The 14,412-nt window shown below is 47.5% G+C and overlaps 1 protein-coding gene across 3 annotated transcripts in view; it reads left to right on the forward strand.

Annotated features, from left to right (window-relative positions):
- The window catches only part of NBAS (NBAS subunit of NRZ tethering complex), a 3,456,930-nt gene that overhangs the window by 2,139,825 nt on the left and 1,302,693 nt on the right, over nucleotides 1–14,412 (forward strand). For all 3 annotated transcript variants that reach the window (XM_069605942.1, XM_069605943.1, XM_069605944.1), the window contains one exon: nucleotides 2,830–2,940. In XM_069605942.1, coding sequence (XP_069462043.1) covers nucleotides 2,830–2,940 — 111 coding nt within the window. The remainder of the gene's footprint in view (nucleotides 1–2,829; nucleotides 2,941–14,412) is intronic.

Raw genomic sequence — 14,412 nt, forward strand, 5'->3', positions numbered from 1 at the left:
GAAATGAGATCATTCCTTAGCATGGCAGGATATTGTGATAGATATCTACCTAACTATGCAGCGACAACTGAGCCACTATGGTGATTCCTCAAGAAGGATGTGATCATTCAGTTGTCAGGAGTGCCAACAAGCTTTCGACAACATTAAATGTGCCTTAGCAACTGACGTGCCGGGCTTCTCCCTCAGAGGAGAGGGTTGATGCCATATTGAGCAAAGTGCAACAGCTCTCAACTCTTCGAGTGACCACCGTCTTCTCCATTAATTCTCTGCTAGAGATGGTGTCTTTATGCATTCCCCTAGTGCCTCATTGCAGGCTGCGCATGAGACCTCTCCAACAGTTCCTAGATGCCAGGTGGCAACAAATATCAGGCTCCTGGAATGACAAGATCACCCTCATTCCAGTGTTCTGGAAGACCCTCAGCATCTCACGCGAAAGGTGCTCCTTTTTGCCTTCCAGCGCATCAGGCCATGGTCAACATTGACATGGGTGCACACATATGTCAATTTCACACCAGAGGCTTATGGCACCCAGAGGAGAAAGAGCTGCATATCAACCTATTGGAGCTGCGAGCAGTGTTTTGGGCTGTCAAGTCATTCAATCCCCACTACAAAGGAAGGTGGTCCGCATCTTCACGGACTACATGACAACCATGTTCTACATCAGGAAACGGGGGAGCCTGCTCTCCCATTCTCTCCAAGGAAGTGCAAGTGATATGTAAGTGGGCAATAGATCAGAAAATGTTTCTCATTCCATTCTATCTGGCAGGCATTCACAATACTATCACAGATTCACTCAGCAGAGAACTGCGACCATGTCAAGAGTGGGAACTTTATCAGAATCAAGTTTTTCTTCTCTTCTCCAGTTGGGGTCAACTTCAAATTGACCTATTTGCCACAGTGGCAAATGCTAAGTGCCCCAAGTTTGCCAGCCGGTTCACGCAACCAAGGAGTTTAGGGAACGCCTTCTTGTTCCCCTGGGATGGCCGGTTTCTCTATGCGTTCCCTCCAGTTCTCCTGATTCTGCAAGTGATAAGGGCACTCAAACAGACCCATTTCAAGATGATAGGCATTGCTCTGGCGTGGCCCAGGCATATCTGGTACTCAGACCGTCTCCACCTGTCAGTGGCTCCTTGCATCAAACTGTCCCTGCTTCCAGACCTGCTCTCCAGAGAGGGAGGGTCTGTCTTCCACCACTACCCAGCGTCCTTGAAACTTGTGGCTTACTCCTACATACCTAGAGTTTGGCCATTACTCATTGCCCGCAGAGTATAAAGATATTCTGTCTAAAGCTAGGGCACTGTCTACCCTGCGTGCTATAAGCCCAATTGGAAACGCTTCTCAATCCTGCTGTACCTGCTCTGCCCGCAAAGGCAGGCCTTGCTCAAGACATCCATCAATGTAGAACTGACAGCTATCTCCTGATACACTCAAACGCCTGGCAGGCTTTCCTTGTGGTCTCACATACTTGTTAAATAATTCCTTAAAGGTTCCCTCCTGTGAAGGTTCCAGCCCCCGCATGGGTTCTCAATGTCGTTCTGTCAAAATTGATGAGCCCTCATTTGGACCCTTTTACAGTGTTCCTCTAAACTTTGTGTCTTGGAAGGCACTTTTTCTGGTGGCTATAACTTTTGCCAGACGTATTGAAGAGTTACAGGCTCTCTCTTGCAGTCCACCTTATTTGTCTTTCCATCAGTCCAAGGTGGTGCTGCATTCTCGTCCATCGGTCATGCCAAAGGTTCCATCAGACTTTCATTTGTACAAGCCTTTATTTCTTCCTGTCTTCTTCCCCAATCCTGCCTCTCTATGTTGCACACACTAAGACTTTTCACACAACTTATCAATTGTTTGTGACATTTGCACCAGGGGGCAGGGGAAAGCCGTCTCCAGGCTTCCATTTCCAGGTGGTTCACTGGCTATATCACATACTGCCATTCATGCAAATAGGACATTGCCAGGAAGACCGAGAGCCCATTCCACCAGGGCTGTGGCTGTTACTGTGGTATTCCACCAGAGCTTGGCTGCTACTGTGGTATTCTTATCTGGTGTTCCCCTGATGGACATTTGCAGGGCTGCTACGTGGAGTCCGACTCATAGCTTCATGAGATTCTACTGCATCGACAGAGATCCCAGGGTTGAGTCCTGTGTCGGCCAGGCAGTGCTTTGCAACCTGTTTAATGGAGGTGTGTTCCAGTGATGAGTTATTGCATTGTTTTGGTTGAGCCTGTGCCACCTCCTGTACTGCTGTATAATCTTATTCACAAGCCTGTGAATCCATGCAAGATCCCATGCTGGATAAGGAACACGTTACCTACCAGTAACTCCTGTCCTCCAGCATGGGTATCTTACATGGATTCACATGCAACCATCCATCCTACCCCTCTATGGCTCTTTTTGGTTCCTACTGCCACTTCACATGCACCTCTAAATCTGAAGATGGCCACTGGGAGTGAAGCGGAGGAGTATGAATGCCATTGGCTTGGGCAGTATGACCCAAAGTGACAGCAATAGGCTATATAAGTGACAAGCAGTTTTTAGTTTTAAAGCGAAACTACTTTAATATTACCGAGGATTCCCAGCCTGATGAAAGGGAATATTCATGAGCATGTGAATCCATGTCTTTACCCAGGCGGCTGGACAACAGGAGTTACAGGTAAGTAACTTGTTCCTTATATGAGGAAGTTAGAAAGAATTCTGATCTCAGTCACAACATTTTTATACATGATGTATCTGAAACCAGTACAGTACTATCAAACTGTCCAGTTTTGATTATAAAATAGCTTCAAATATCAGTCATGCTCACATTGTTTTAATACATATGTTTTGTTGTAGAACTCTTGAAGAAAATGTTTACAAAATCGCACTCTCCTTGGCCCACCGTTATAATGTGCCACTATGGGAAGTTTATATGACACATTTGGAATATCTCTTCACTGATAGTGGGTAAGTTTCAAATATTGTACAATTGGTGACAAAGGGCATTCCCCCTGTAGATCCAAAGATGTTTTTATGATGTTTGTGACTGATTGCAGTGAAGGCACGACCCTAAACGCTCAAACCAGAAAAAATACAACCCGCTAGGGAAAAAGGTCCAAGAAACTCTTGCAAGAATAACAAGTTTTATTTCTACAAAAATAGGTGTGTCAGCAAAGAACTCTGCTGCCATGGAACGTTCTGCCCAAAAAGGGGAAAGGGTACAAGCAGAAGCTTAAAAGCGTCTTAGGTCACGTCATTATATACAGGGGAAATCCACGTGGCTGGTTGGTGTGACCCTATACATGGTCGACCTGCTCCATAAGGGATGCCACGTCATTGGTCCCAGCCCAGTCTGTCCGTCGTCCATCACGTCTCCAGGGACTCCAGGGACTCGAGGCCAAAGGAGAAATTAGCTACATTTGCGAACAATGCTCCTCTATCATTATACAGTGCACCTGGCATGCTCAAACACTGGCACAGGGGGAGTCTCGAGGTCACACTGACCCACACATACTTCACACATCCCGATCGCGTCTCTCGGCTTCCAAGGCTCCCACCCTTGTGTTTGAACTATAATGTATCCCTCCCTGTACCTTGCATTACAAATCATTTCACTATGAAATAAAGGTGGGACAACCATGCTCTTAGATCTTTTATGGTTGCTTAGTTTATGGTCGGTGGTCTGGTGTCAACTAGTATCTTGGAATTCAGAGGTCTCGGGGCTCAGGCAATTGCAGGGGCTAGAACTCCTAGTTGGCTGGGTGGGGGTCAGAGGCCTGCTCTGGTCTGTATGTGATAACACATGCACCACAGCGCACAGCACTGTCTCGTGGCCTTGCAAGGCACATTCTTTCTGGAGCAAACATATTGACGACAAATTTCGAACAAAGAAGGGTTTCTGTGGAGTTTGGCAGTGTGGGCCTTTCTCATCAGTGCTTGGGCCTATTCAGATTTCCCCTTCAGGCTCACGGCCTGTGTCTAACACGCTAAATACTGCATGGCCGTGAAGGCCCTATGATTCGACTATGGCTACTTAATATATGTAAAATAATTTCTGCTTATATGCGCGCACTATGTCTAACCAGCTGAATTGCATACAATATAACGATCGTGTGGGGACCTTTAGGACGCCCACCTGGTCTATTATAGTTCTTCCAATGGGGCTCGCCTCACCCTAAAGTGCCTAGTGGGTGGGATGAGTTTGCTCCCATCCCAACATTTCCCCCTTTTGTTACTTCTACAGTAACAAATTCTTCCCAGGCCCCCACTCATGCACTCATTCTCCCTTATAATCGCTGCCTCATATGGTGGGGTCCCCTTTTGTGGTATCCAGGCCCTGCACACGCACCGTAAGATTTCCCCTGATCGCGCATATTCCTCAGGCGTGCAGGTCATATAAATGCATCCCCCATGGCTTGCAGATCCACCCATACTTCCTCATAATTCTCAGGGTCAGGGGTTGAGACAATAGTGGTGTGATACAAATGGTCTACTTCGTCTCCATAGGGGATGAGGACCATGTGAGGGATGACGGGGTCTGTTTGTATTGCGAGGTACCTTTGAAACCCCAATTGACACCATCATCATTGCGCTACTAGGCACTGCTTTGGCACAACACTGGAGGCCCATTTGACAGGTGCAAAAGATTACCAGGATGAACACGATGACGAGTACCAGCATCTTCACGATGGCACCTAACCAGGACGGGGCCCAATCAAATGCAACGTCAAACCAGTAATTCACTTTTATTCCTCCTTCTTTCTTCATTCGAACTCCTAGACCATATACGGCTGCAATTATGTGGGATAATGACTCGTTCTCGGTGTCTTCACAAGGCCGGAAAGTGCCACATGAATCCCCAATTTTTCAGCACCCACCTCCTTCCATTGCAACATATCGAGTATGTAGAGGTTCTGCATGGTCATTAGTCTTAGGGCTTGCAGCTCGACCTTTATGACGTTGAACCCATGTTCGGTATCATTTGACATCTGGACCAATTCCCAGCGTACAATTTGCAGCCATTTTGCATTGGCCGCTGCCTGCATGCCGGGTAGCAAAAGCAAGGTAAAGAACGTCTCTGCCAAGCTGAAAAGTCTGTATTCATCAGGGATTTCTCAGAGCATGGCAAGGCAGCCGAGTCTCTGGATAGATACTTTGATCTTTTCTTCCTCCAACTTTTCATATTGTCCTCTTGTGAGTAGGATGTGGAACTCTGGTGGTGGTAACTGATTATGTTCTTCAAAAGCGGGAGAAACGGTCAGGGCTGTTCTTCTGCGATTACTAATAGCGCTGAGTGCAGTGTTGCCAGCAAACACTATCCCCTCCGTGATGGTGGGAGGTGCAAGTATGCTTGTTGGCCGCAGACCCAGTAGTAATCAATCACAGATTCTGTGCACCTCTTCAGGTCTGGAATCAGGATGGCCCTGTTGCATTGTTTGTTAGTGCCAATACAAATAGTTCATTTGCTGTGGAAGCAAAGTTCATATGTTTCCTCTCTAGGTACTTTTACTGGTGTTTCCATTGCTGCAATGCATGTCAACTTTGTAATGTGCTCTTTCCATATTTGTGTACAGGTTGCTTCCACTTGAGCCAGGAGTTCCTCCTTATATCCCAGGAGGCCCTCTGCCAAGCAACTAAGTATGGCCTCTTGCCATCTATTGTTTATATATTTAAGTCAGTGGATCACCAAATATGGTTGCTGCAGGCATTTAATGTCTCTCTGATTATCGTTACATTGCAGGGGATCTGGATCAATGAGCTCTAGTCTCACTCTGTGTCCCTTGAACCCTACATAGTGCAAGATGATCCAAGCACGGTGCCTCTATGATTGGTGCTTGCTGTGGTACTAATACCTTTGGTGCGCCTGACGCGTGCAGGATTAGTGAACATACATAGCAGCTGCCATTTGCTGTTTGTCTCCCTAACGCGCTCATATCCATGTACCTGCTGTTGGTCATCTCGGGGTGTCTCACATTGTCAATGGCATCAAGGCTTAGCCCATGGTAGGCATCATACTTTGCCCTTCGTGCTTGCCTTTTCATTCTCTAGTGTGGCCCCATGGGTTTGCGCTCAACACTTCTACTGCTAATATTATTAATAACGCTTGTGTTATTAAAAATCTTCTTAAAAACAAATGGGCATTTTCTAATGTCATACTATTGCTCATACGTGCAGGTGTTTTTGTTGGTCTGCTATAACTGTTATTACACTATTTACTATTGTTATACATATTTACAGTGATGTTTGTACTCCCCCCCCCCCTCTACCCTCTTTTTATATGATCTCCCCATATAAAAGATGTGCCCTAGTAAATCAACAATGGGAACATCAAGATGGTGAGTAATCCTGCACTAAAATGCATGGCACACATTTATGAATATGAACATCTTGGTAAAATTTGATAGCTAACATTTTTCCAACATATACAGTTATATCTGCCGCTGCTGGCTCCATTGTCTTCTTCTCCTAGAAGGAAAAAAGAATGCACACCAAAGGAGAGAGAGAGAGAGCGAGAGAGAGAAAGAGTAACAAGAGAGAGAGAAAGATTTTATAAAATATTTATGTCCAAACAACTGTATGTTTGCACAAATGGAATAGGGGTCGAGAGACATTGTGTAGTTTGCCTGTATACCTAATAATGGGGTAAATGATCAATGTCAGGTGCCCTTGAGGCAATTGTCTCATGTTTGGGGGTGCCCTGTGGACATCAGATAGGTGAATCCATTAGCAAAGCCCCTTTACTTTTACACCGAGGGGAGTGGAAAACACCACTTGTCTGTGTGATCTATGTGTTGCTCGCGGAACGGCACGATAGGGCGGGGCAAAGTGCCCAGTAAAGTTCAAAGCATCATGCCTGTGCTGAAACTTTGACAAGTGAGTGCAGTGCATGATCATTTTAGTGAGTTGCTCCTGGATATTGGGCACAAACCAATCTTCCTGTGTGTCAGCTGCAAATTTTTGCTTTCAGCTGTGAGAGGGGTGGTGAAGTTGGTTGAAGCCTATGGCTAACTACTTCTGAGACATTACTGCTTTACCAGTGCACTCAGTGGGGGATTGTTTGCACCCAAGCTTTACCCATAGTTCATTCTCTTCATTTGGTGGTCTGCCTTGCAGTTCAATAGGAACTACGCAATAGGCACTGCACAATAGGTACTGCTGTAAATAGGGTGTTCTGCTGATTATTTGAAGGCATGGTCACAACATACTCGGCAGGTCTGGGCACCGGCAGGTAGGCTACCATTTTGGCCAATGCATCTGCGGCGGCATTCCCCAGTGGGATTTCGTCTGTGTTACTGGTGTCGGCGGTGCACTTGACGACCGCCACTACAGCAGGATGGATCAATGTATCTACCAGCACAGCATGTTTTACTGGGGAACCGTCTTCTCTCCGGAAGCCACTCCTTTTCCACTCCTTTTCCACTGTGACAGATCGACATACACTGTTGTAGTGACATACGCCGAGTCCGAATTTATGGTCACATGACAACCTTGTGACGCATGCAGCGCTTCAATGAGTGATATGCGCTCTGCTGCTTGGGCCGAATAATGCAATGGTAATCTTTTCATAATCAATGTCCAATTCTTCCCTGCCTCAAGGCGCACCACTGTGGCACGTGTATGCCTCTGGCCCGTCTCCTGATCAATGGGCTGTCCCTTGCCTTGGGGATGTCATCCTCCTCCTCCCCTTCATACGTCACACAGTCATGCATTGCTAAGTCCTCCTCAGTACACATTTCTGTCAAAAAGGTGGTAGGGTTCACTGTTTTGCATTGCACAATATGGATGTTTGGGCTTCTGAGGATAATTTCACACGCCGAAGCTCTGTGTGTGGTTAGGGTACATTTTGACCTCTCTGGAATGGCGAACACTGAATGCTCCACATACAAAGTGACGGAACACCCCATCACGATAGTTGAACTCTTCTCAAACGCAGCTGCACAAGTGCTTGATCGCACGCAAACTGTCCTTGCATTACTGAATCTAGCGTGCCACTGTAATAGGCAAGTGGCTTGTGGCCCATTGTGCTCTTCTGGGTCAATACTGTCATAAGCTGACCATTCGAGTGTGAGAATATGTAGAATTCCTGTGTGTAGTCTGCGGTAGCGAGCATCGGACATTAGATATCACTTCTCTTAACTCAACCTTTTTATCATGTCTACTTTCCACTTGACCTAGTTGTTGCTTTTTTGTGCTTCCTTGAGGGCCTGCAGGGGTGGCCTGGTATATGCTGCATAATCTAAGATCCATACCCCTTCCGAGCCAGTAGTTGTATGAGTGTGATAGTCTCTCCGGCAGTAGTGCTCACTGTAGCTACATACAAGCAAACCGTCCACGTACTGGATGATTGTACTGGGTACTTGGATGTTTACTAGGTCATCCTGCAATATTCTGTTAATACTTGTGCTCTCGCAGTACCGCTGAGGCAAACAATTGTGTTTTAAGTTCTTTCCGCCATGGGTAAATGCTGTAAGATACTACGAATCGGTGGGGGCTGAGGGAAGGGCTGCAAAGGTATTGGGAAGAAGGCATTCTTTAAATCCACCACTGTAAAGTGGATCGCTTCCTTCGAGATACTGCATAGAATGGTGGCAGGGTTAGGGACCACTGGAAATTCCTTCTCTACCACATTGTTTAGGGACGTAAATCCTAAATGATTCTCCAATTGTCCCCGTTGCCTTTTTCACAGGGTAGATAGCAGTGTTAAATGGGGTGGTGGATGGCTATATTATACCTTGATCGAGCAGGACTTGTATTGTGTTTCTAATTCCTTACTCTGCTTCTCTTGACAATGGGTACTGCGTCATCCGGGGAAGCACTGCCCCTACCTTCAGTGTAATGTTCACTGGGGTCACTTCCTGTAAAAGTCCGACACTGTGTGGATTGGTGGTCCACAGCTGCTGGGGTTTATATTTTAAGTCTGTTTCAGTGAATTGGGGCGGGGCCACAACGGCCATTAAGGGGCACTGCACGTTTCGGTATTGCAACATGATCTCACAGGGGATGCAAATCTCTACAATAATTTCTCCATCACTGTAATTATTTTCAAACAATTCTGCATCTGTCACCTCCTTCAGAGGTACAGTGGGGTCAATGCAAAGCACTGTGCGCCACTCACATCCATCACAGTCTGTCCCTAGTACGACCACTTTTTAGCTGACACCACCAATCCTTGCAAGTCTAGGGACAATATTGTGCCTGCCGCCAACTCCAGGGACACCACAGGACAAAAGATAAAATCTGTCAGCACTCTCCAACAACTATTGGCAATCTGCGGCACTGCCTCCACAATTACAGTTATTCCATAAATAAACATGTCTGTGTCTACAGGTATCCCACCGACCACTGCTTCCCCTGCCATTGCATGTATTACCACCATTGCTCTTACTACGCACATCCCTGGCGTTTCACAAACAATGCCGTGATCTGTAAATGAGACAGCCATGTTCAACCTGCTGAGCAGGTCCCTGCCCCAACAGGTTGACGGGAGAGCTCTCGGAATACAGTAAGAGAGCATGCAACACCTTTCCTCCCACCTTTACGTCCAACTCTTTAGTATATCGAACCATATAAATAGCCTCATAAAAGCCCTGCATGTCAAGAGTTTTGCCTGACAATGGGAAGTCCCCCTCACTGATGCTTGACTTTGCTGCACCCGAATCAACCATAAAAATGAATTGCTTGTTTCCTATCTCTGCCCCGACCAAGGGTTCCTCTTCAGGGTAGGAGGTCATTGACAGGACGGGACACACAAGAGTTCTCTGTGGTCTGTCCTAGTCAGGATATGTATTTGTTCTTGGAAACGAGAAAAGGGGTTCCCTCCACTAAAGCTGCGCCTCAAAAAGGGGCGAATGTACCATTTGGTGCTTTGGGTTGTGCCACCTCCCTGTTGGAATGTGTGCTGGGGTGTATACTGTTGTACTGCTTGCTGCTGCTGTGCGGGCGGACCAGGTGTCTGCGGGGTAACTGTGTGTAGGCCTGGTGTATTTCGTGGGGGAATGGAAGTCATTCTATATGGCAGCCCTTGTGGCGGCCCCTGGGGTGGTGGGCCGTACTTATACCCCATTGTTGCTCTGCTCCTAAATTCTCTTGAAAAATGCCCCCATTTCACACAGTTCCAACATTGTGAAGGACCAAACCCCCCCGTCTCTCGGCCCTATTCCCCTAAAACCTCCTCCCCTTGCTCCTAGAAACCCACCTCTTCCTTACTGCTGTCCTCCGTGTTGCCACTCTGGGCTGGGGTTCTGGGGACCCCTGCCCCACTGTCCTTGCCCTCCTGCCGACCAAACCGCAGCTATTCTAGCGTTTGTGAACTCTTGGGCTCTTCCTGTCATCTTTGTCTGCCCTGGCGTCGATACTGACCACCGCAACAGCAAACGGGTGATAATTTGTTTTGTACTAGCCTTGTCACACTACTTTATTCAGTGTACTATTATGCTATGCTGTGCTATGTGTTTTGGCCCACCCCACTATTATGCAATGTATTTCGGCCCACCCCTTCGCCTCAATGCCCACGATTTTTTCTAGTACCTTTCGCACTTCTTTGGGAAGCCCCTTTTTGATAATAAAGTAGAAAAGGGATATTGACTGGTCCCATGAGCTACCCGTCTCCGCTCTCCACATCTCCTGAACCATAAGAATAAACTGAGAGGGGTCTTCGTCATCGCCCATAGTACATTGCATTATCGATTTTAAGTAGGGTGTGTCAGGGAACGCTCGCCGCTGCACATCGCATATTTGTGCCCCGATCTTGTTAAATGATGCTCCATCAAAGTCACTCCTGGGTATCCTGCTTTTACCCAAACATCCCTAGCCTGGATAGTCGCTATCAATAAACTTTTTATGTCGCTGACTGCCAGGGGTACCCCGGCCTTCTACTTTGCAAATGCAGACATCCATATACTCTCACCCGCCATGAGGGACGGGAGCCATCTGCGCCTAGGGCACATAGTGTGGTCTGCCAGACCCCTTATGTATATGGAGTATCTGCATCTTTGACCTACTCCTGTCAGCCCTTTTTCCACTTCTTTCTTCCTTGCCACTGCCTTCCGGCCAAATCTGCCCCATAACCTACCCTCCCACAAACTCTCCACCCTCAACAGCCGTTCCATCGGCATCGAATGAAAAACCCTTGGCGGCGACTATCGGCAACGGCTCCTTCGTCCCTCTCTGCATGCCCGGGTTCTTTGAGCCCATGGCATTGATTTTTAACACTGACCAGGAAGAAGACCAGGGGGACATCTTTCCCATGTATACAGGGGCGGGAGGTGTTAATTCTTTCGATGACCAAGCAGACCTGTTGGTATTGGCCCAAGGGTTACACGATGCCAGTGGCCTGGACACGTCTCCAGATGTGGAGCTTCAGCAGGGTTAGACCTACACCTACACCCATGCTAAGTTTAGGGGCCTGGTCGAAAGGGTAGTAGAGACCCTAGGTTTCCTCTTCAGTGCCTGTTCAGGACTACTAATTGACTGACATATTAGATGAAGGTTCTGTGATAGAGCATAACATGTAAACCCCCTAGCTTCTTGTTAGGGAGAATTCTCTGTAAAGGCTAATTTCCCAAACCTAGTGAGTCCCCCAGCAGCTTTGCTGGATTTTTGGGGTTTATTTTTTTCTCCTGCTAAGAGTGAGACTCTTTTCCTCTCACTCATGATTTGAGGTGTTCCTTTGACTTTGTATGTGTTCTATGGGCATTGGGGTCCTTTACCCCATAGGGTTTCATGTGTTTTTGATATGTGGGTTACACAGCACCCTCCGTGCAGTAACCCAGTGGTGTCGTAGCGACCCCCAAACATAGACTCCATACCCTGGGACTGACTACTGTCTCCCAGGGCATGTAAAGTCACCATTGGCTTTACTAGTCTTAAATTGTGAACAGAACCAGTACAAACCATCATATTGTGGACGTACTGGTTGGGGCAATTCGATTGCCCCGGGGTCTGTTGTTCGAGGGGGCACTGTCCAGTTCCCCCCGACCGAGTTTTGGCTGGTGGCAGTGGATACTACTTTTTATATTCGACCACGAATATATTCCTATGGGATTTTCCCATTGTTCGAGGCTACCACTTTTTAAAATAGCCTCGAACATAACGCCGGTTTATTAAATTAATATAAATTCACCGGTTGGTATTTTTTGCCGAAACTTGGTTCCAAAATGGCGTTTATGTTCGCTTCTGTGACTCCAACCCAAGTCGAGCCCTTTGTTCCACTTTTTGGCGGGCTTCTCCACAGAAGCCTCCAAAAGTGGTGCCACTCTGTCTGGGTACCACAGGGTGTGTGGGAGGGGGTTTAGGCACCCTGGACTGAGTTGCCTCGGCAACTCAAGTCGCACTCTTGTGTGATTGGCCCAAGTGGTGAGCCGCCCGGCTCACCACTTAGCATGTTTGAGTGACAGCTAGGCTGAATGAATGGGGGTTTTCTGCATAAAAGCAGGGCTTTGGGGACTGGAACTTCAGAAGTCGCCACAGGACCTAAAGAATCCGAGGAGGGAGAAGCCGAGCCGACCTGCAATGACGACACCACCGCAGGAGCCCTGCTGAACCGTCTCACCACTTTTCCCGACGACAGAGGAGATCTCCAGTCCGGAAAGTCTTCTTCCTTTGACTGGTGGGGATAACCAGTTTGCCCGTTTTTTCGCCTTCCTGGACCATCTCGTGGCCGCCTTGCCTGTGCCAAGCACCCCGGCAACCGGAATACCACGGTTTACCACTACCGCTAAGAAAAGGGTAGTACCTTGTAACCGGGAAACTCCGCGGCTGGTTTCTTCCCTGGCAGTGCAACAACCTTCATCTTTCCTCCACGTCGAGACCTCCTCTTCCTCTGGACGAAACACTGACTTGCACCCGCTGCCAGGAACAACTGCCCCCGCTGGAGCGTTCTTCCCATTTCAGGTACTGTGTCCCGCCTGGCTTCCCTTGCGACAGATCGTTCGGGGTGAGAGTAAATCCTCGACTTTCTAACCTGGGTTAGCCTGGGGCCCGTTAACTAACTTTTCCTGACTTGATCTCAATCTTTTATGAACTATCTACAAAGACTCTTTGGGCATAAACCCACTGTGTGATCCTGGACACATTTCGCTTGCTCTCTCTAAGAGTGGGCCTGGCATTTGAACTTCCTTGCTCTCCAGTAGACTTTGCCTAACCTGCCTCTCTGTGGTTCTTTTAAAAGTATTGAAATTGTGTGCTTTCATAACTCTGCCTTTTTCCCCCTCCCTTTTTTAAAACTTATTAGAGTGCCATCTTAGGTTAAGCGCTCACCTCTGTCTGAAAATAAGTGGTATTTCTCATTAAGACTTGTCTAATAAGTAATCAGGGTTGTATATATATATATAATAGTGACTGTGGGTTGAATTTACTTACCTCTTTTTGTGCTAGTGTAATTTACAAGTGTGTCCTTAAATAAATAATTATATACTTTTACACCAAAGCTCTGGTCAGTGTTTGCTTGTGCTACTGTATCTCTGTACCTATTGTGTATACTCTATATACTGCCTAACTCTTCTTGAGGGAAGTCTGACTGCTCAGCCACAGCTACCAAGTGAATCTGTGTGGTACAGACTGCTACCAAGTGGGTTTACTGCCAAACACCTGTAGTCTTAAATCTTTTGCAGTGGTCCCAGAGGGAACTGCACAGGTTTCTGCCTAACAGGGGATATCGGAGGTGACAAGAAGGGAGAACGAGAACAGTGGGAGGTTGCTATCACTCATATCCACGGGTGGCTAAATCCCTTTCTCCACTTGCAGGAGAATACTTCTACGGATCAAGCAGACGAGATTAGGCGGGCCAGTCATCTCGGCACTACGCATCACGTTGGTGGAGACCGCAGCTGTCCGGGTCCGATTGACGCCCCTGTGGGAACCAGGTGAGCGTAACAGAACGCGAAGCCTATCTGCAAATCCCCACCCAGGCGTCATGGAAACCTCAGAGACCGACCAACTAGCCCTATTGTTAGGGGAACTTAGGGCAGAAGTGCACTCTGCGCGCCAAGAAACTAATGCCCTCAGGAGAGAACTGATTGTGTCAAAGGAGCGCACTGATGATCTTGCTAGACAATTGCTGCAAAACCAAGCCGGGCAAACACCATTACCTGGACTCGGGGGGAATCCAACTCCTGTTTCATCGAGCAATCCTGTGCAAGTGGTTCTACCAGGGAGCATTCCTTTAGCTCCACCCGAACGTTTTGCTGGGGACCCGAAAAAGTTAGCTGTGTTTATGAACCAATGCCGCTTGCACTTTTTATGCAGACCTGGAGCTTTTCCGAACGACCAAGCCAAAGTAGCCTTTGTACTATCATACCTTAGTGGCAGCGCAGCGGATTGGTCAATTCCACTAGTCAACCAGGATGACCCTCTTCTTCGGGATTTCCAAGGGTTTCAATTGAGCATGGAGAGACTATTTGCCAGACACTCACAGGGACAGGCCCTGGATAACAAACTCTT

Source organism: Ambystoma mexicanum, chromosome 4p (assembly GCF_040938575.1).
Source record: "Ambystoma mexicanum isolate Mex_15411 chromosome 4p, UKY_AmexF1_1, whole genome shotgun sequence".
Lineage (NCBI taxonomy): Eukaryota > Metazoa > Chordata > Amphibia > Caudata > Ambystomatidae > Ambystoma > Ambystoma mexicanum.